This window comes from Eretmochelys imbricata, chromosome 11 (genome assembly GCF_965152235.1).
Source record: "Eretmochelys imbricata isolate rEreImb1 chromosome 11, rEreImb1.hap1, whole genome shotgun sequence".
NCBI lineage: Eukaryota > Metazoa > Chordata > Testudines > Cheloniidae > Eretmochelys > Eretmochelys imbricata.
Genome location: NC_135582.1, coordinates 33,419,974 through 33,442,776, shown reverse-complemented (window position 1 = coordinate 33,442,776; position 22,803 = coordinate 33,419,974). Strand labels below are relative to the sequence as shown.

Genomic DNA, 22,803 nt, shown 5'->3' with positions numbered 1-22,803 from the left:
ATGTGCTGAATTACAATACAACAGCAAAGGGGGATTTAAAAAATTTTGTTTCATGTACTGGCTGGCAGCTGCCATTTTAAACAGAGCCTCTCACCACATGCTTGGCTACCCTTGTCTCCCTGTCTTACCTCCCCTTTTGGCCCCTCCGCCCTCCCAAAAAAACCCAGCCCTGCTCAAAGTGGCATCTTTATCAGAGACTTTAAGCTCTAAAGCATTAGTTCTGTGAAGTATCGTATCCCAAAACCATTGGCCAAACATGCCACCCACCCCGTGCCTTGTAATTCTTCATTCCTTCTGGTTGACTGCCATGCCCCTGCTCAAGATGATGGCCCCTCAGGAGTTAAAAATGAAGCACCTTGCAATGCTGGCATGTTTATAGTAACAGCAAATACAGAAACAGAAAAAGCAATAGAAAAAGTACTTGGGCTCACAACTTAATCACTGCCCTCAGCTTTTAGCTGGCTTTACATTCGGTGAAGTAAACTGCTAAAACTAGGCTACTGACCCATTTCAGAATTCATAGAAATTATACAGCATTCATGACTATTTTTAATGAGACTCTCAGAATTAACCCTGTATGTCCAAACCAATTACTGCAGAAGTCTATTTTGTAGTGCACTTTGTACTGATATGTAGGAGTACAAAAGAGAATTTAAAGCAAAGACGATGCTCTGTTTTTGCATGGATGTTGCAAGGCACTTGCAGCTTTCTCAGGGCAGCCAAGGGAGGTGGTGTATCCCTTCCACTTCTGCACAAGCTGGAAGCAAATGGTGGCATTGCATATCTTCCCAGTTTGCTTATTACCTCGATGAACAAGACTTCTCTGCCTCTTTGGGACATGCCTCAAGTAAACATCCTCCAGCGTAAGGACAGCCTACAGAAATGCACATGCGGTTACTAACCTACCCCTTCTTCACCCACCCACAGCTCATCACCAGCCTGGATTGGTACAGGAGCCCTATAAAAAGGGGAAATGAGGTAGGAAAACCACTTACCATCTCCCCAGTCTGGGAAGAAAAGATGACAGTAGGATTCCAAATGTGGAGGGACAAATAATTTTTTATCACTTTTAGCATGGAGACCACTATTGAGCCAACAGCAGTTTGTAGTGTTTGTCTGGTCCCGTAGCACCTGAAGTGCCCCAGCCCTTGTGGTCAGGAGGCTTATTAGTTATGAACACCTGAAAAACCTTACAAGTAAAGTGAAAGAAGACAAGGCAGGAGATGTTTGCTGACTTTCTCAGTGCATCTTGGCAGAGGGCCCGGGGCTTCAAGGGAGTACCGAGACACAGAAAGGGACATGCAGGAAAGGCTGCTGGCAATGTTTCACCAGCAAGAAGCAAGCAACTCTTCTAGAGCATATTGTGATTCTGGTTGTGAACAATGTCCCCCACCTAGCTATGTCCTGCGCCTGGTGGGGAACACAGGATACTGGCAGCTAACTTTCAGCCCTCCAGATTACAGGGGGATCCCGTTCTTAGTCACCAAATCCAATCCTTTCCCATACCACTCCACCCCCAGAAAAAGGAGAATGGTTTGGAGAACTGCCTTCTCCACCAACACACCTGTGTGAGCTCATCAGTCAAGATATGGAAGCACTTCAATACTTTTATGCATGCTCCACCACAGTTCCACTGGTTTTAAGTTTGTACTATTACATTGAATCAATAAGTTTTTATTGTGGAAAAATTAGGCTGAGAAGTTTCATTGGAATTCCCTCAATACATCAATTCCTAATAAAATGTTAAATGATAAAAGATGAAAACACCACATCATCTGTGTGTGAACACGTTTTACAAAGTGATCACTCTGTATCTAACCTCTCAGTGACTCAGCAAGACAACCCACGCTCGGCTTCCAGCTCCCCAGCCATCTCCTTTCTTCATGGGGACCCACATCTCTCTCCCTTCTGACCAGGGTATTCCTTGGCTGCACTGGTCCTGGCCTTCACTTTGTATTTCCCAGCAGACAGCTTGCCATGGATGCCTGCCTGTTTTTCTCTTCATAGACTGATAAGAGTGATTGTCAACAGCTATAAGTTACCAAACAGCACTTCCTATACAAACCTACTTTATTCTTGAGGTAAAAAGCATTGCAGAAAAAACTTATTAAAAATAATAGAAGAACCTACATGTATGCCAATAGGCTTATCAGAATTAACCTCAGCCCTAACAGCGAGCAGTGTTTTCTCCATGCTGCCTGTCAGTAGCTCAAAAATGGTGTGGCCTGCAAAAAAGAGATGATTTATAGGATGCCATGAGGGGAATGATGGGAGTTTCGTTTGACATCAAATGTCAGAATTCCAGTAGGTTCCAGTAGGCATCCCACAATGGGGCACAAAAAAACCTAAAACAACAAAAGTGCTTTGTGGCTATTTGAAAAAAAGACAGAGCTGCGTGGATGCAATGATTCCCAAGAGAAGTAGCTTAAGATGGAATAAACAAAGTGTGTGGATGTACTTTTTTTGCTATACTATTTCAAAAAAGCGTATTCTAAAACAAGGTATTGTGTAAAGAAGGCTTAATAATATTAAGCAAGTGAGGATGAATCAGTTAGAAGGAGAAGATAATATAGAAGATCAGTGCTTGTAGGGAGGGAGAACAATTAATCTGGAGAAAAATATGCACCAATTTATGATCATCATCTTAGCAGTCATTCAGTATTTTGAGATTTCCCAGTATTTTTGAAGCACTGTTTTTCATAAAGTGTGGTTCTCCTCTGAAGATGGTTCTACTCTATAAAAATGACAGGGTGGGGTTTACGATCTGTCATCTATCCGATGACTTTCATGTTCAGTTCACAAATAAAAGGATTTCCAACTGTGAACCCTGAAAACTAAGTTTGGGATCTGAGAATCAAACTGGGTTATTTCCTCCTTGTACCTCTTTTAAAACACAAGTGATTTCCCTCATATGAATTCCTTGGAGAAACAAGGCTAGGGCATGCTCGGGGATCATAAAAGTTTTCATGAGTCTCTCTGTGCCACACACAAGACCCTAAATAACTGTGAGATGTACAGTTGGACAAAAAGGTTCTACAGATGCTACTCTGATATAGAAGGGCAGTGTCTCATTTCTCGTGTACCTGCCAGACCCTCTCCGCTTCCTTCAGTCACTTGTATATTCAGGAAACAACTCTTGTGATTTACATTGTTATATGTACATACCCAGACAAATAAAGGACCAGAATGTTTCCACGAGGGCAGGAAAGCCTACAGCCTCCGATTCTAGCTTGGAGGTGGGGAATTAAAAAGGGAAAGTATCACCTCTGCTGTATGACCATCACAGAAATACTGTGATGGCTCTAGAGTTCTGGGCCCATGGCTTGACAGGTGGCAAGGTCTCCAGCAACTGGCATGGCTTCATCCTGTTGAAACCCCTTATTGGATTTCAGGGCAGCTGGTTATTTGTAGGAGTTATGCTGTCTAGGGTGCAAGGAACCAGGGTACACATAGCACTGCTGAAAGTACAGGGCCTATATGCAAATGGCACTGGCTTCTGTTAGATCCCCAGAGCTTTGAACACCTGGCTTCTTGACTCATAAGTACATCCCTGCTTCTTTCAGAAACATTTCAGTGAAACTTCATGAATACAAGTGCAGTTGCCCTGAATTGTGACATTACAACTTTTTACATAATATGCAAAGATCTGCATATAGTCATGTATTATGCCAGGAAATTAAATAACTTTTAGACTATGTGGCTGCTGTGGTCTAACACGTTGCCTTATTCACTATCTCTAAGTGGCTTACTGAGCTCCATAAGGAACCAGCAACTCAAAGTTGCCTCCCCCTCTTTATTGTGGTTGTATATCCATTGATGAGCTGCCTATACTGCACTCTCTCCTGCATTCCATAATATGTTGGTTTATGCATATTTGTGATGTGTTTTAGCATTTTCCAACCTGCGTAATTCAGTTAGCATTTTCAGTTCTTGTACATTGAAAGCACAGTATCCTGTTAGGTATTAATGTAATACAGTATACTATTTTTCTGTGTAAAGAACTAGCTGTGTTCCATATTCCTCCTTCTCATGTACTGCTTGTGTTTGGAGTAAATGTAGTTTGAAAGCAAATAGAGGAAGTTGTGGTCTAGTGGGAGTCAAGAGACCCACGTTCTGTTCCTAACTCTCTCAATGACCTCTGGTCTGAGCTTGTGAAGTGCTGAATGCCAGCAGCAAAGTTGGGTTGAGTACTTAGTACTAGAGCTGAACTGGGAAACAGAATCTTCATACTATGAAAAATTTCAATTTGGGGGGAAATATTTACATCTCATATTTGGGCTGTCATCCGCCTGCTCCTCCACTACCACTAGAAATTCTTCATGGAACTGAAATGTCATAGTATTTTGTTTCAGAAGCACAGAACATCGCCACAACGGGACAATTTGATGTTTCCGAAACAAAATAAACCCCCTTGGATGCCTGGCTGCCCGCCTGACAGGCTGCAGTGGAAACAAAATGCCTGGGAAGCCTAGGCTGGCTGCCAAGGAGTGGGAAAGCCATGGAACTATAAATGATTTTCAGAGGGAAAATCAAAAAATTTTGGCGGAAAATTTTGATTCTCCAGAAAGTGAGTTTTCCAGTGGAAAATTCCTAACCAGTTCTACTCAGCACTTTGTAGGATTGAGGCTTTCATTTCTTTTTGGGCTTGTCAGTGCTAGGAAAAAGGGGGGGTTATTTTTAGTTTTAAAGTGTCAGCAAATATGTTTTAGAATCCTAGTGAAGTTAAGGCAGCTTCTAGTTTTGACACACAGTTACTGGTCCATGTATTATCTGAGGGAGTCCAGAGTTCATCTCAATCAGCTAACACTTGTGAAAACCACTTCTTATCCTGTCTAGGCTTTTAACATGTGTTAGCTATCACATGTTTTTGTTTGTTTAAAATCATACACATACTTTTCCCAAGTTTGGGTAAGCACTATGTGTTACACATAAGGTAATGTAGGAATAATAATGTATGCCCAGCTTTTTAAAGTGGTTTCAGACTTGTAGATGAAAATAAGATCTAAGCATTATTTAAATTAAACATTTTCAAAAGTAAGAATAAGCTCCATCTTTAGCATAATACATTTGTCGTCTTTATATAGTTATGGAAAATTAGAGAGGAAACCTTACTATATAAATCTAATCAAGGGTTAAAGTTTGAAGTTTCTTCTTCTTTATATGATTTTTTTCTGTTTCTATCAATATTTTCTTATATTTTGTTAAATTATAAATTAAAACTGAACAGAATTACATGATCTTGGTCTCTGTTGTAACAGGATATCACAAGTATAATATTTATTTCCTTTTTAAACAATTTTTAGATATGGGAAAATTGTATCCACAAAGGCTATTTTGGATAAGACAACAAACAAATGCAAAGGTATGTTTGTCTTTAAATTATATTTGCCTACTTGTTTTCAAATTATTTTGAAATATTCTTAAAATTGGGGTGTGTGTGTGTGTGTAAGAAATACATTCTTATTCTACACCAAAGTTTAGTCTTGCCCAATGTCTGTATAGTTGTCCCCAGTACAATTGGCAAATAGTCCATGCCCAAGCTGTGTGCCAAAACTTCAGATGACTCCAGTTAAGTTAACAAGCACAGCACTGGCTGGCATTTAGCCCCTGCTTTAAAAAGGAGAATGGAGTTAGAAAACAGCTTTTTTTCCCCCTTGCCTGGGGAGATTAGAGTGCCTTACAAAAGACCATTAGACTGTATTAAGTATCTGGAAACATTACACATTGTGCAAATTGGCTCTATTAATTAGAACAGAGTAGTTTTAAGCAGTACTTAATTATATGTTCCAATACCCTAATTGTGTTTTTGTTCTATGCCTGTTTGAATATATTGGTGGGAGAGAAAGGGTTTGTTTTCATGAACATAATTATAGCTGGAAAAAATAATAAAACTTCTATCAAATACACTGGAAACGTTAATTTAGTGCACTGTCCTTCAAAATTTCATATAATTATTATGAGAGCATACCCCAATAACACAAGTGGTGGATGGAAGTGTAGCAACAGACACTGATGTATTAGGTTTCAGACATTCTTTCTGACAATAATTAGGATAATTTCTAAGCAAAGGGAAGAATGGAGTCGGCTGACTTAGCAATGTTAACTACTGACCCCATGAATGAGTACAAAGCTGACAAGCAGGGGGCAGGAAAGGAAAGCTCATCATTAATAGAGTTCCAGCTTTTTGTGGGGAACTTGGAGGCAATGGTGCAGAATGGGTTCTAAATACAGGATCAATCAAAGGGACACTGAATTCAAAATCTGTACTTATCTAAAAACTTCTTACCTCCAAGTTTTACATATACACCTGCTCTTACTATAATTGGGGAAAAAATAGAGAGAACTATTTTTCTACATTTCCAATGTATTAATGCATTTGACAGTACTTAGTTTGTCACACACCCACACCAATCCTGAAAGGACTTATGGAAATCAACTGATTAGTACTTTTTATGGGTCCAATCCTGCAAAGACTTTTGCATGAAATTACTTATAATATGTAAGTGACCAGAGTTAAATCTGATGGGTGTCCTTTTAATGGCAATATTCCTTCAGAGAAGTTATGTTTTGGCGCACAGTTTTCTCTATACAGAGTACCATAAAGGTACATTTAATTGTATTGTAAGCCTTATATGTTTAGTATTTGAAGCTAAATTTCCATTCTAACACCCAACTCTTTCCAAAAGTGATGTGGGATTTTTAATGATTACAAGCAGCCAGTGGATTAGTTTTATATCTCATCTAAAATGTGGCATTTCCAGCAGCACAGAGCCCTGTAATGACCTGCTTCGTGATTTGCTTCAATACTAAGAGTGAATAGTGCCACTTTTTGAAACACCAGGGCCATTTTCTGCTGCAATAGGATTTTATTTATTGTTATCAAAGTAGACTTCAGTCAAAGGTTGCTCTTGTTTTTACCGGGCTGTTTATTTTGAGTGGGATTTTCAAAACACCAGGGGGATTAAGTCACCTAACTCCTAGTGATTTTCAGTGAGACCTGAAGACAGTGGCTAGTTTCATTAGGTAATGGCACCTAACACCTGGATACCTTTGAAAATCCTAGCCTGTAAGGTTACTGCCTGATAAAAGGCTACATTTGTTTGCCATCCAATTCCACTGGAGTCTATTGGCAGATTCCCTCTTAATAACCTCCTTTCAGAGTAACAGCCGTGTTAGTCTGTATTCGCAAAAAGAAAAGGAGTACTTGTGGCACCTTAGAGACTAACCAATTTATTTGAGCATAAGCTTTCGTGAGCCACGGTATGCATCTGATGAAGTGAGCTGTAGCTCACGAAAGCTCATGCTCAAATAAATTGGTTAGTCTCTAAGGTGCCACAAGTACTCCTTTTCTTTTTGCGAATAACCTCCTTGTAACATATAAACAATTCTTGAACTTCCCAAAATTATCAGGGGCAATATTTAAAATTAAAAATTACTGTTATTTATTTAGTTTATTGTACTTAAAAAAATCTGGTGTTGTCTATAGCATCTCTGTGTGTTGCTGCAGTATAAAGCATTTTAGAAACAGTTGATGAAATCTTGGCCCCAATGACGTCAATGCAAAGCTCCCATTGACTTCACTGGCAGCCAAGATTTCATGCATCATATAATTAAACTAACCATTGTCTCTCGTGTACACATGACGGAATAGCTATAGCTTACCAATTTATCAGAAACCTGAGTTTGATAGCACACCATGGTTTAGATGATTGGTAATAGGGTACAGAGGCTTTCCCTTCTAGGTCACTTGTTAAAATCTGGGCGAGGATTTTAGTGACCAAAAGTTAACATGAGATTGCTATTCAGATGCCTATACTATCTCAGGTTAGTTCATAGTGGACTAAAAACCAGATCACACAAAGCATTATAATAATTGTTGGAAGCTTTGGCATAAGCCACAAATGAATGGGCATGAAAACTGACTTGTCTTCTTATTGCAAGAAGTAGTTCTTCCAACTCATGGTTAAAGGACATTGATGGGACAGTTCTGGTCAGCTTACCCACCTGCTACTCTGTTCTGTGACTAGATGAAGATCTTCAGCCTCCAAGGCTGTCAAATTGTCCCTTCCACCAGCACAAATTTTGTGTTAAAAAAAGCTTTTGCACTGTTTGATTATAAAATGGTTGTTTGCTTCTCAGTAAAAGTTGTTTTAAATTTCAGGTTACGGTTTTGTAGATTTCGACAGCCCAGCAGCTGCTCAGAAGGCTGTTTCTGCTCTGAAGGCTAGCGGAGTCCAAGCACAGATGGCAAAGGTAAGTTTAAAAGTACTCTGCAAATTCTTGCAGTGTAACCTGAAGGTGAACAAACTTGTGCTTTTTCAGATCATTGGCAACACACATTCTAAAGCTGAAGGCCCCCTATTGAGGATGCAGTGTCTCCAATCACCACAATACTTTAGAGTTTAAAAGTGGGGATAGTTAGCTGGAACGCAGCCTCTGAAAGATGTAAGGAAAGGTGTGCTCCACGCCCCCCTTGCTGTGCTGAATGGGATTTTTGCCACTGATTACAGTAGGAGAAAGAGTAGGCCCTAAAATAACAACGATAAGACTTCACAGATTAAAGTCAACATCTCAAATCGTAGCTGGAAACAAATTAGTAGTTGATGTAGTTTGTAGAACACAGGTATTATGTGCTCTGTATGTGGAGCACCACTGAGTAAGCGATTTGCCATATTCTTTACTAGCTGAAACTTTCAAGTGGTCGTTATGGAGATCTTCAGATAGAGCACATTGGAGAAATCCACTCTGTATAACTGTAGCTAAATCCACAGCTAACATGAAAGATTACAAATTTCCTCACTGCATTTTCCACTTTATGTATCCGATGAAGTGAGCTGTAGCTCACGAAAGCTTATGCTCAAATAAATTGGTTAGTCTCTAAGGTGCCACAAATCCTCCTTTTCTTTTTGCAAATTTCTGGTTGATACAGAAGGAGAAAAATAGCAGTTCTAGTTACCAAAGAATCCAGGAGTAGACATGGTTCCTAATGTAGCTACAGATGGTAAACCTCAGTAATGATAGGGAAGCACACTCTAAATTGGGGGTGGGTGAATTTTCAACAGCACATAATGGAATTGTTTCTGTAGAGTTTGTAGTATATTTTATGTTAAGTGAATTAAAACTTAAATCTGGGATTTTCAGAAGCCTGTAAGAGTTAGGTGCACATAGATCATTGAAAGTCCCAAAATATTTGTCAAGGTATTCTTGCATTAGGGTGTCTGCTCAAGGTAATTGGAAAAATTCCAGCCGAACAGTGTTTCGTCAGTTTTGCAGATTTATAAAACTCAAAACGTTCCTTGAAGACAGACTGGTTTCACCAAAATTCTGATAGGAGTTGGACTCAGGCACGTTTTGAAACCTCAGGCACGTTTTGAAACCTGGATTCCTGCTAGACCACCTGGCTCTTCAATAGCCTGCCTGGTGGGCTTTTTGGGAACCCAGAGGCTTACATGGTTTGTGGCTCAGGAACATCCCACCAAGTGGACGCACAGGGGGTAGGGTCTGTGGCCCTGGGGCAGCCCACCAGCTAGGGTGACCAGATGTCCTGGTTTTATAGGGACAGTCCCGATTTTGGGGGCTTTCTCTTATATAGGCACCTATTACCCCCCACCTCCTCTCCCAATTTTTTACGCTTGCTATCTGGTCACCTTACCACCAGCTGAGAGCCAGGGACCCCAGAGCTTCCAGAGTGTGCTGTCTCAGAGCAGTCTGACCGTCAGACTGCCTCAGGGCCAGGGATCCATTCCCTTTTTTGGAGAATTTCAAAATTTTTGGTTCTCTTCCCAAAATATCAAAATCTTCCATGATGCTGAATTATCTTTCTCTGAACAGCTCTAACATCTGCCTTTCATGGTACCTGCCTGTGCATCAGATTTTCAGTTAACAATTACTCTTGGAAGTTTTTGGTTTTTTAATAGAAGGTGAGTTTTGTAAACCAGAAAGTCATAAATTTAGGGAGGTATGAATTATAATAATGAATAATCATTTTGTTAAATGCCCTGTTTCCAGTTGAATGCCATAGAGACCAATGCAAATTTATAAATAAAGACAATATTAGTGCATATTTTGTGTATATGAATAGTTTTTAGTAGTTCTTAAAACTAATAATTCTGAGGTGGAATTCTAGCTAGAGAAAATATTCAAATGATTAAATAATATGAGTTTTTAAAAATGTTACAGTATACAAAAGATCTAGAAAGCCTTAGGAGCTATCCATGAGGTTCTGTGTACAGATTTTTTTTTTTTCAGTTGAGATAACTGTTCTCCTCAGCAGAGAAGCTGTGGAAAAAATAAGCTAACAACACGAGATGTCTGGACAAGTTCCAGGTCAACAAAATAGAAACCATATGTTTAATTCTTAATGCATATTTCACTACAGACAGGCACACATGAACGTACATACACACAGGAAGGTGTGAAATTTCTTTGTGTGAGCATGTGTGTGTTTTCATTGGTGGTCATGTAATGTTTTAAATATTTTTTTAAGATATGGGATGTTAAAAGAATGATGAATGTTTTGTCTAAATAAATAATATAATTGTTGTTGACTAATAATGCCTTGAGAGCAAGACCAACATTCTAGTTTGAGATAATCATTTTGAATTATGTATATAGTGGGTCTACCCTAACTGGTAACAAACAGGAGCAGGTTTTGTATAGCAATGAAATACGTTAATATCGCTTTATGTGAGCACTAATGTTAAAACTGAGACCTGAATATGTAAACATTTTGTTGAATTTCTGAACCACTCAAGTACACATAGGCCAAATTTTGCAAACGTGAGTGCCTAAAATAAGTGATCTGCATCCGTACAAGTTTGTTTTGGACTGTAACTTGGTGTGCCAGCTTTTGATATGAGAGTAATTTTTGTTTCTTTTCAAAATGTGAACCAAGACCAAGATTTTCCAAGGTGACCAGTGACTCTAAGTGCCTCAATATTGATCATCTAATCTGTAACACCTTAAGGAGGCCTGCTTTTTCAGAAAGTGCTGAACACCAGCTCTGTGAAAATCAGGCCTATTTAAGATGTCTCATCTTGGATGCCTAAAAATTGAGACATTCAGAGTCACTAGTCATTTTAAAATAATTTTGGCCAAGATTTGCAAAATCAATCTTTTTATATACAGGGAACTATATAAAATAGTATGTATATTTTTACCCATTTTGCATGCTGTCTTATGCGCTAAATTTTGTTACAATTAAATGGTGTGGTCCAATTTGCTCACAGTGTCATTTGACAAGGTTGGGGTGTACCTTTTCCATAACAACCGGTTGCTGATGGTCTGCCTCAGAGACTGATGCAACTAGTTTCAAGTGAGCTTGGGGAAGAATACTGGTCAACTGATTGACTGACCTGTCATTGATATGATAAGACCGTATTTGCCCAATGATCAATAATGTGGCTCCTAAACAGCCTCATCTTGCTCATGGTCAGTATGGTATTGTGAGGACCTGCAGCAGATAAAGCAATAGGAAAGCAGTCTAGCTGATGGAAGTCTTGTTCTGAGTCTGACTGTGGCAGCACTTTTGCAATCACATGCTATAGCTGTGCAGGATGTGAATTAAAAACGATTTGCTTCCACTACAGCATCTGCAAGTCCCAGTTGGTAGAACTGCTTCAAGTTGTGAACAGTATAATTAAGACAAGTTGTTTAATCCCAGTGATTATGTTAAATATTTGACTTGATGCACTCTCAAGCTACTTTGTGGATAAGATAATTCAGAATCTGACTGAGCTTTGTGCTTTGGAAGTGGATGTGGTGGCAGGGGAACATAATCTTATCTACTTGTGTTTCAGCGATCGTTGGTCACTGAGGTGATTTGGGGGCCTGAGGCATAGGCTTCATAGAATCATAGAATATCAGGGTTGGAAGAGACCTCAGGAGGTCATCTAGTCCAACCCTCTGCTCAAAAGCAGGACCAATCCCCAATCTTCAAACCACATCCTGCGAATTAGATCCACGTACCCCTGGCTGCTGAAGACTAGTATGGATATGGGTCATTGTAGATAATTGGCAATATCTTCCTTAGGGATGTTAAAATGCCAGTGTCTTTTTAAGAAGCAATTTCTTGCTCAAGAAACTTTCTCTTGGTTTTCGCAAAAAGAAAAGGAGTACTTGTGGCACCTTAGAGACTAACCAATTTATTTGAGCATGAGCTTTCGTGAGCTACAGCTCACTTCATCAGATGCATACCGTGGAAACTGCAGCAAACTTTATATACACACAGAGAATATGAAACAAAACCTCCTCCCACCCCACTGTCCTGCTGGTAATAGCTTATCTAAAGTGATCATCAAGTTGGGCCATTTCCAGCACAAATCCAGGTTTTCTCACCCTCCACCCCCCCACACAAATTCACTCTCCTGCTGGTGGTAGCCCATCCAAAGTGACAACTCTCTACACAATGTGCATGATAATCAAGTTGGGCCATTTCCTGCACAAATCCAGGTTCTCTCACCCCCTCACCCCCCTCCCAAAAACCACACACACAAACTCACTATCCTGCTGGTAATAGCTCATCCAAAGTGACCACTCTCCCTACAATGTGCATGATAATCAAGGTGGGCCATTTCCAGCACAAATCCAGGTTTTCTCACCCCCCCCCCACCCCCATACACACACAAACTCACTCTCCTGCTGGTAATAGCTCATCCAAACTGACCACTCTCCAAGTTTAAATCCAAGTTAAACCAGAACATCTGGGGGGGGGGGGGGGGGTAGGAAAAAACAAGGGGAAATAGGCTACCTTGCATAATGACTTAGCCACTCCCAGTCTCTATTTAAGCCTAAATTAATAGTATCCAATTTGCAAATGAATTCCAATTCAACAGTTTCTCGCTGGAGTCTGGATTTGAAGTTTTTTTGTTTTAAGATAGCGACCTTCATGTCTGTGATTGCGTGACCAGAGAGATTGAAGTGTTCTCCGACTGGTTTATGAATGTTATAATTCTTGACATCTGATTTGTGTCCATTTATTCTTTTACGTAGAGACTGTCCAGTTTGACCAATGTAAATGGCAGAGGGGCATTGCTAACACATGATGGCATATATCACATTGGTGGATGTGCAGGTGAACGAGCCTCTGATAGTGTGGTTGATGTTATTAGGCCCTGTGATGGTGTCCCCTGAATAGATATGTGGGCACAGTTGGCAACGGGCTTTGTTGCAAGGACACCATCACAGGGCCTAATAACATCAGCCACACTATCAGAGGCTCGTTCACCTGCACATCCACCAATGTGATATATGCCATCATGTGTTAGCAATGCCCCTCTGCCATTTACATTGGTCAAACTGGACAGTCTCTACGTAAAAGAATAAATGGACACAAATCAGATGTCAAGAATTATAACATTCATAAACCAGTCGGAGAACACTTCAATCTCTCTGGTCACGCAATCACAGACATGAAGGTCGCTATCTTAAAACAAAAAAACTTCAAATCCAGACTCCAGCGAGAAACTGTTGAATTGGAATTCATTTGCAAATTGGATACTATTAATTTAGGCTTAAATAGAGACTGGGAGTGGCTAAGTCATTATGCAAGGTAGCCTATTTCCCCTTGTTTTTTCCTACCCCCCCCCCCAGATGTTCTGGTTTAACTTGGATTTAAACTTGGAGAGTGGTCAGTTTGGATGAGCTATTACCAGCAGGAGAGTGAGTTTGTGTGTGTATGGGGGTGGGGGGGCGAGAAAACCTGGATTTGTGCTGGAAATGGCCCACCTTGATTATCATGCACATTGTAGGGAGAGTGGTCACTTTGGATGAGCTATTACCAGCAGGATAGTGAGTTTGTGTGTGTGGTTTTTGGGAGGGGGGTGAGGGGGTGAGAGAACCTGGATTTGTGCAGGAAATGGCCCAACTTGATTATCATGCACATTGTGTAGAGAGTTGTCACTTTGGATGGGCTACCACCAGCAGGAGAGTGAATTTGTGTGGGGGGGTGGAGGGTGGGAAAACCTGGATTTGTGCTGGAAATGGCCCAACTTGATGATCACTTTAGATAAGCTATTACCAGCAGGACAGTGGGGTGGGAGGAGGTTTTGTTTCATATTCTCTGTGTGTATATAAAGTCTGCTGCAGTTTCCACGGTATGCATCCGATGAAGTGAGCTGTAGCTCACGAAAGCTCATGCTCAAATAAATTGGTTAGTCTCTAAGGTGCCATAAGTACTCCTTTTCTTTTTGCGAATACAGACTAACACGGCTGTTACTCTGAAACCTCTCTTGGTTTTGACATTTTCAATTTTACCCCTCTTTCTAAACTTAGGGAACATTATTAGGAAGTTTGTGGTGAGGCAGCTTCAGCAGTTTCTGGTTATGATGGCTCTCGGTGATAGCAATCAGGTGTCCATCTTGATTCTTCCAAAGCTGTCAGAAGCCTTTCATACAGTTTACCATGAGATGTTGTTGACTCACCTGTGGATTCAAGCAGCTTCATTCCTTTTTATTCTGGAAGATTCCCAAGGATAGTATTGAGCAATTGTTCATTTGTCCCAAGTGTTCTTTCATGTAGGATCCCATTGTGTTACCTCTCTTTTTCAGTGTGTTTATGGGGCTGTTGTGATGTAAGATGTGAGGTGAATTAGGAGGTAGTGGCCTCCAGCTGGTTTCTGGGTGCAGCTTGAGGTGTTGGCTTTGTGTAATGTTCTAAATGTTTTGGCCCTGAATAGCTGAGAGATGCCCTCATTGATCAGCTGTGGCACTCAAACTCACACCCTCCAGGTGTGAGTAAGTAATTTTTCTGTAAGGGGCATTCTCACCTTCCTCACTTGGTCTGACAGAAACAGAGTCTGATGACCTTCAGGGCATAATGCAAGGTCTGGATCTCATCACAGGCTCTTGAGGCAGGAAGACAAAATGTGTACTAGGCATGAATACTAATAGTGCAGATGATATTGTTAGTCTTGATTGATTAATTGACGATCCAAAAGGGAGGGTCCAATTTCTAATTATTTTATGTTCTTTTTGAAAAACAGGTAATTGCCTAATTGTACATGCACTTGGAGTATCTAGACAAGCACTTCAACATATAAAATAAAAAATGAAAATCTCTCATTTACTATTTCAAATGTAGTGATTGTGCTCTCCTGTGGCTCCCTAAATCAGATTAATAGAATAGACTTTAATAGCTCTGAAGAACCTACTATTCTGTATTCTTTGAAAGCTCTGCATAGCATCTTCATAGTAAGGATTGTCCTTTTGTCAAAGATGCACTTAGGAATGTCTCCATGCTCATGAATTGACAATGAATTGTGTCTAAGACTTGTTCAGCAATTTTCCATTACTGTGGATTGACAAGGAATAAAGATCCCTTTCAAGCATGCCTCTTGTCTTATTTGAAAGGTATAATGTTCAGGGATCTATGAAGGTAAGCCAGGTTTTGGCATACATAGACTCTCCTCAGAGCATTAAAATGTTGTTGAAAAAGGCCTTTTGTAGAAGCAATGTTTAAAATGCCATCTTGAAATTAACAAATCATACTTTAAAGGCCAGTGGGAAAAGGTTTAGAGGTTTTAAGGACTAGGATTAAACTACTTATTATTCCCTGAAATCATATGATTGAATTCCGGTAGAGTGGATTTAGCCATCCATAATTCTGAAAGATACATAAACTGGGGTAAAACCGAAGGGTTGCTTACTTAAATCTTGTAATACTGTATATGATGTTAACTGCAATAAAATATAACTAACTGCGAAAATGTGTGTTAGGGCATTCTTAGATGATAAATAATGGAGTTTACTGTGTGATAGCATGGTATTTTGTATACTACTTGTTGAAGTGGATAGTAAACAATTAGGGCCAATCCTGCTCCTGTTGAATAAGAGAGAATGGGACCCTTAAAGAACAGAGATAACCTTCCATTTTTCAGGGTCAGTAACTAATGACCGTTTTTCTAATTCAGAGTTTTCTACTTATTTCATACGGCATTTTGGTTTTCCCCCTTGTTGGGCTGTCGTAAGTTGCTAGTATAACAATATGACATATTTTATTTTGTTCAGGTTTCCTAGGTAATATGGTGAAAGGTGTATGGTTTGTTTTTAATAACTATTCTGTATGTTGAGTCTTTATTGGATAATATTTGAAATTTTTCTTACTCATAAAGAGCTTTTAATATATTCAGTAAACATTTCACAGGATGGATTGAGAGGGTTTATGTAACTTACACCAATAGCAGAGATGGGTGTTCCATGTGTTAATGTTTACATTTGATTTTTGTGGAGGAAGGCACCACTGCTAATCCATTTAGAGATTTGCCTAATCCCACTCAACTGCTGTTGGCTTTATACTGTCCCCATAGCAGCACCTTCCTAGGAACCAGGACTAGGAGTTTCATATTGTCATATTTTCCTCCCTTTTAAATCCTCCCTTACTTTCTGACTCCGTAACAACTGGGGAATGCCTCTGCCTTACAGGACATAGCATCAGATCTCCAGCTAAAACAATTCCAGCCATCCCAACATCCTCCAGGGATGACCAGGAAACAGGGCCCCTATAGAACACTGTTTCCCACCCAGATTGTCGAGAAGGGATGCCTGTGATAGCAATGCAAAGCACATTTTCCACCCCACCCCTTCCCTGATTCTCCCTCTATCCTTGAGAGTGTCATCTGTCTGTTGTGCCAAGTTCTGCTGCCTCAGAAAGCAAAAGACCAAATATCTCCCACATGACAATGTAATGAGCTAATATTAGGCCACTGTCTCGTCCCAGAATGGTCTGTGTGCAAACGTCGGCCAGTAATCTTTATATTCTTTTACTAATAATTAAGAAGACAGAGCCATGAAGCACTCACCACATGCTGGCAGCCCAGCCAGAAGTATTGCACAACCATTTTTTAAAGCACTAACTCACTTTTAGTTGACATTTTATTTTTTAAGTGTATTTGGGAGATATGCATTGTCACCATTACATAAAATCTGACTTGCACGTCATTGTCCCTGCTTGTATCTAAAAAAGACCTTGTGTGCCACCTGTAATCATCTCTGTAAGAGAAGTTAACGGTTAACCATTTTTTATCTCTGTTCAGTGTTGTAAGGCAGACACCCTCTTAGGTCACTGCCAAAGAACATGGTTTTGAGTGAACAGCTATGGCAAATGGCTAACTCATATGACTTTTGAGAATGTACTGGTTTTTTGTACTTGTCTTCACTGTGTCAGCCTGCTGGAGAATTAAGTCAGTTTACATTCCTGCAGAGAAAGGGAAGTAAATAATTGTGGATTACCATGGTAACTAGGGCACTAAATCTGACTAGTTAGGGTAGTAAAAATATGGTGAGCAATGTTTTATTTTGCTAGCGGACTCTGCTATATAAAGACTCCTGAATGTCTAAAGCAGGTTACATGCAAACGGGCAAGTTTGAGCAAACTTTTCTCTCAGCCATTTATGGACATTGAACACTTGCATAAAAATATTTTATCTACCCATTTTGCAGTCATTTCTATACACAGTACAATAAAAACCCATATTACAATGATGATGGATTAGTTTAGGAAAATTAAGCAGTTTTCCTTAACTTTCCCACTAGCAAACTCTAATTAGCTGTATAGAAAACACAGGGAACTTGTAGGAATATTACTTTACAAGAAAGTTGATTAAAATTGTTTATACAGTAGATTAACGGAGGACCAAACTTTGCCCACCTGAGGACTGAATGACCATCATTTCAGGAGTCCAGGGGCTAAATTTGAATTTGCATAAAATGGAACAGTTGTCTTCAATTCAATTCAGAGCTGCAGTCCACAGAAATTACACGTCTCAGCCTGTGGTGCTGCATCTTGTTCCCATGCTAAAACCTCTTGGTGGGCTGAAGGTCTGTGTTGTAGATGAGGATGACAATGGGCCATGTTACAGAATTTCTTAGGCTCCGCTGCATGTTCCCCTGCAGTAGATTTAACAAGAAAGCAAGGGTGCCAAGGAAGGCAAGAAGCATATGATTAAATAGATGGTCTAATTGCAAACTTGACTGCAGTGTTGTACTGTAGCTAAAAACTACCGTTTAAACCAGTCTTGTTCTAGTCATTTATACTATAGCTGTGCTTTGTGAAAACAAATTAAGATATTTAGGTAGCTAATTAAAAATATACCCTGTTTGTTTGGAATGCTAGATAGCAAATGAAAATTAAGCTAATGCTGTTTTAACTCTTTTACTTAGTCACTGGACAAACTGTCTTAAAGCTGGAGCTACAACTGATATTTAAATTAGATATGCGTCAGTTGTAAACTTGAAGAGTTTCTGTAAAAAGGCAGACAAGCATTTAATCCCTGCTGTATCAGCCAGAGGATCTTCCATGCTGTGAGCACTGCCATGTCACATGTTTCTGAATAGCTATCTGTTAGCTGTGACCCTATCCAGAGCAAGAGAAAACAGATGTCTTATCATTTTGCCAAGTTTCTTTCTTGTGTTTTAGGATCTGTTCCACATGCACAGGGAGGCTTTTGTTAATTTCTTTCAGATGATGGCTGAGCATTTTACACCATGTAGGGACCCCTCATCACCACTTTTCTACATAAATTAAAATTAGTGGCTGTTTGTTCTTGTCCCTTTTACAACAAATGTCGAACCTAATTTTCAGCTTATTAAGGTAGGCATTTAACCCTTCAGTGCCTTGAGGAATATGGCATGCATTAATCTAAAGGAGCACTCTTTTTATGTTTGTCTCATCACGTCCAATCAGGACAAACTTGGAACTGTGTGGTGAGAAAAGAATAAGGGAAATTTTGCTGATTCCTATTGCTAAAAGTAAACCTTCCTATTTTTTTTTTCAGTAGAGCAATCATTTATTATGACCCCCAAACCCCCAACATTAGGCCATTTCCTGAAGGGGGCTAAGCGCCCACTGAAGTCAGTGGGAGTGGAGGGTGCTCAGCATATGATCACATTGTGCCAGTTATCAGGTAAAACACTCTACATAAACTACTAGGGCTGTCAAGCAGTTAAAAAAATTAATCGTGAGATTAATCGCACTGTTTAAATAAATGGTATTCCATTATTGTTTAATATTTTTTCTACATGTTTTCTACATTTTCAAATATATTGATTTCAATTACAACACAGAATACAAAGTGTACAGTGCTCACTTTATATTTATTTTTGATTACAAGTATTTGCACTGTAAAAAAACAGAAATAGTATTTTTCAGTTCACCTAATACAAGTACTGTAGTGCAATCTCTTCATCATGAAAGTTGAAATTACAAATGTAGAATTATGTACAAAAAAACCTGCATTCAAAAATAAAACAGTGTAAAATTTTAGAGCCTGCAAGTCCACTCAGTCCTACTTCTTGTTCAGCCAATTGCTCAGACACACAAGTTTGTTTATATTTGCAGGAGATAATACTGCCCACTTCTTGTTTACAGTGTCACCTGACAGTGAGAACAGGTGTTCTCGTGGCGCTGTTGTAGCCGGAATTGCAAGATATTTACATACCAGATGCGCTAAAGATTCGTATGTCTCTTCATGCTTCAACCACCACTCCAGGGGTCATGCATCCAGGCTGATGACAGGTTCTGCTCGATAAGAATCCAGACCAGTGCAGATCGACGCATGTTAATTTTCATTATCTGAGTCAGATGCCACCAGCAGAAGGTTAATTTTCTTTTTTGGTGGTTCGGGTTCTGTAGTTTCTGCATTGGAGTGTTTAAGAGTTCTGAAAGCATACTCCACACCTCATCCCTCTCCAATTTTGGAAGGCACTTCAGATTCTTAAACCTTGGTTCGAGTGCTGTAGCTATCTTTAGAAATCTCACATTGGTATCTTTGCGTTTTGTGAAATCTGCAGTGAAAGTGTCCTTAAAATGAACAACATGTGCTGGGTCATCATCCAAGACTGCTATAAAATGAAATATATGGCAGAATGCAGGTAAAACAGAGCAGGGGACGTACAATTCTCCCCCAAGGAGTTCAGTCACAAATTTAATTAACCCATTTTTTTTTAACGAGCGTCATCAGCATGAAAGCACGTCCTCTGGAAGGATGGCCGAAGCATGAAGGGGCATACAAATGTTTGGCATATCTGGAATGTAAATACCTTGCAATGCTGGCTACAAAAGTGCCATGCAAATGCCTGTTCTCACTTTCTGGTGACAGTGTAAATAAGAAGAAGGCAGCGTTATCTCCTGTAAATGTAAACAAACTTATTTGTCTTAATGATTGGCAGAATAAGAGGTAGGACTGAGTGGACTTCTAGGCTCTGAAGTTTTACATTGTTTTGTTTTTAAATGCAGTTGTGTAACAAAAAAAATAGACATTTGTAAGTTGCACTTTCAGGACAAAGAGATTGCACTACAGTACTTGTATGAGGTGAATTGAAAAAAAAACATTTATTTTGTTTATCATTTTTACAGTGCAAATATTTGTAATCAAAAATAATATACACTTTGATTTCAATTACTACACAAAATACAATATATATGAAAATGTAGAAAAACAGCCAACATTTCAATTGGTATTCTATTGTTTAACAGTGCAATTAAAACTGTGATTAAATTGAGATTAATTTTTTTTAATCATGATTACTTTTTTTGAGTTAATTGCATGAGTTAACTTGATTGATCGACAGCCCTATAAATTACTGAATCAAAATTTATGAAATCTGGCTGGCTCAATGGCTTAGAATTTAGTGCTGTGTGTACTGTCAGATGAGAAACACGTGTGAATGTCATGATTGATTCCCTTGGTGCCTGATCCAAAGCCCAGTGAAGTCAGTGAGAGTCTTTCCATTGATTTCAGTGAACTTTCGGATCAGGCCTTAGAGCTATGCAAACCCTGCTTGGTTCATCAGGTGTTCATGACAGATTTACATATGAATAAACTCAGTTTTTTCACAGTCAAATATCATTGCTAATCCATAGGCAAGTTGTGGGTTTGTGCTTGCTTGCTTGCATGTGTTTGCCACAGTTTACCGATTTGCCAGACATGGAAGTGAGGGTAGACCTCAACTGTGATGAAATAACATAACTCTGAACTCAAAGAAACCAATTTTCCCTTGTAAAATTGGTCTATAATTTTGTTGTGGAACAAAGTACAATGAGACAGTTCTCAGTAAGGAGGGGAATTGCAGAAGATAATAATGTACTAAGCCATTGCCTGCCAGAGTCAGAGGGGCAAGTTAACAAGTTTGTTTGTTTGTTTTCTCCTGTCTTCCTGAATTTTAAATTGTTTAACCAAGTTTGGTGCCAAAATATTACATAAAAGCAAGCATCTGGTTTGTATGGTACTGTCCTCTGTAGAACAAAGAAGGATTGGGAGCCCTGGTTATGGTTGTAGTTTGAAAGTGGGTGTGGAAATCCAGTGTCCTAGGGAGAAGGATATAATTTGCTTTACGTAAACATTCAAAACTTATCCTCATGGATTTTTTTAAGGGTTTATTAGGTTTGTGAGGGTGACAGAAGCTGCATGATCACATCTGGGGTCCTGGTGCACATTTTGCAATATAATTTTTCCACTGTCAAGTTATTCTGAAATCCCAGATAGGATTCCTTTTATTGTTTTTTGTTTAGTTCATTTGCTTTTTGCATAAAACATCTTAGTCTAAGATGCAGGAAATTTTACGTAGTATTCCCAACTTTTCACAGGAAGATCCCCAACCCACCCTTTCTGTCCGATGTCTGCGCACACTTTCTCTCTTGCACTCTCTTTTCTTAAATTTATTTATTTATTTATATGCCCTCCCTACCATCAGTCTTTCCAACTTAGCGACTTTGTCACTAGATTTAATGACTTTTTGGTTTCCCTAGCGAGAAAATAAGTGTCAGAATGACCAGTGACAAATCTAGCGACTTTCACTGCCAAATACAGAGACATTCAGAGAAAGAAGTCACCATTATTTAGTCACAAAATCATTCAGAAGCAGCTCAATAGTGTTAATAAATCCATTCCATGCTCTCTGTACTACATTCTGTTGTGCACCAAGTCAATGTCATTATGTCTCAATTGAGCATGTCCTCGAAAGGAATCACATTCCAGGGCTTCTTGGGCTGAGATCACTATAATCTGCAGGCGAGGAAAAGAAGTTTGTGGAGGCTAATTAAATACTTTGCTAAAGCCAGGCGTGCTGTGGAGAGAGCAGCACATTAGCCAGGGCTTGTTTTTACCCAAATGTGTTCTTTCTCGCTGTTCCATAGTAGGTAGCACTCCCTGTGATGCAGGGAAAGATGGCTAATGAAATGAGCTGGGAGGTGGAGGCAGGTTAGCCAGCAAGGAGAACCACACGGATGGAAGGTGGGGTAGAATGAGACAGGACCATGTGCCCTAATGAGGCGGGGGGCACCATGCCTCCCAGAATGAAGCTCTTACTACAGGATCAAAGGTGGAGCTAGCTGATTTCAGTTCCCCTTTTCTCCTTCCCCTGGGTTGGCCTGGAGTTAGCTGCCCAGCTGTTTTCAGAAATGAAACCCTGGAAACGGGGGGAAGGGGTCCGGCTAGCAGACTTCTGTTTTTAAATCTATTTTCTTGGCTCCCTACAGCATCGAGTTCAGGTCAGGCAAATGCCCTCTTCCCCGTGGTTCTGGGCTCTCCCTTTCACTAACCTGTTGTCTTAAATCCAGGCTGGCAAGAAAGGCAAGGTTCAGCTGAAATTAACCAACCCCAGCCAACCTGGGCTGCAGTGTGCAGAGCGCCCTTCCCAATGAGCAGAGGGTGCCTCCTGGTGATGACAGCGTACTGTTGTAGTTGCTTCTGGTGTGCAACAGAACGTAGTAAGAAGAGCATGGAATGGATCTTATTGAAACTGTTGAGCTGCTTGTGAATGATTTTATGACTCTACTCCCGTGTGTGTGTATACACATATATATATATAT

At 39.8% G+C, this 22,803-nt stretch overlaps 1 protein-coding gene across 6 annotated transcripts in view; it reads left to right on the top strand.

Annotated features, from left to right (window-relative positions):
* The window catches only part of RBMS1 (RNA binding motif single stranded interacting protein 1), a 209,330-nt gene that overhangs the window by 139,479 nt on the left and 47,048 nt on the right, over positions 1 to 22,803 (top strand). For all 6 annotated transcript variants that reach the window (XR_013347439.1, XM_077829505.1, XM_077829504.1 and 3 more), the window contains 2 exons: positions 5,304 to 5,362; positions 8,162 to 8,253. Coding sequence is in view for 5 of the 6 variants with exons in the window: in XM_077829505.1 (XP_077685631.1) it covers positions 5,304 to 5,362; positions 8,162 to 8,253 (151 nt within the window). In the remaining variant the exon portion in view is untranslated. The remainder of the gene's footprint in view (positions 1 to 5,303; positions 5,363 to 8,161; positions 8,254 to 22,803) is intronic.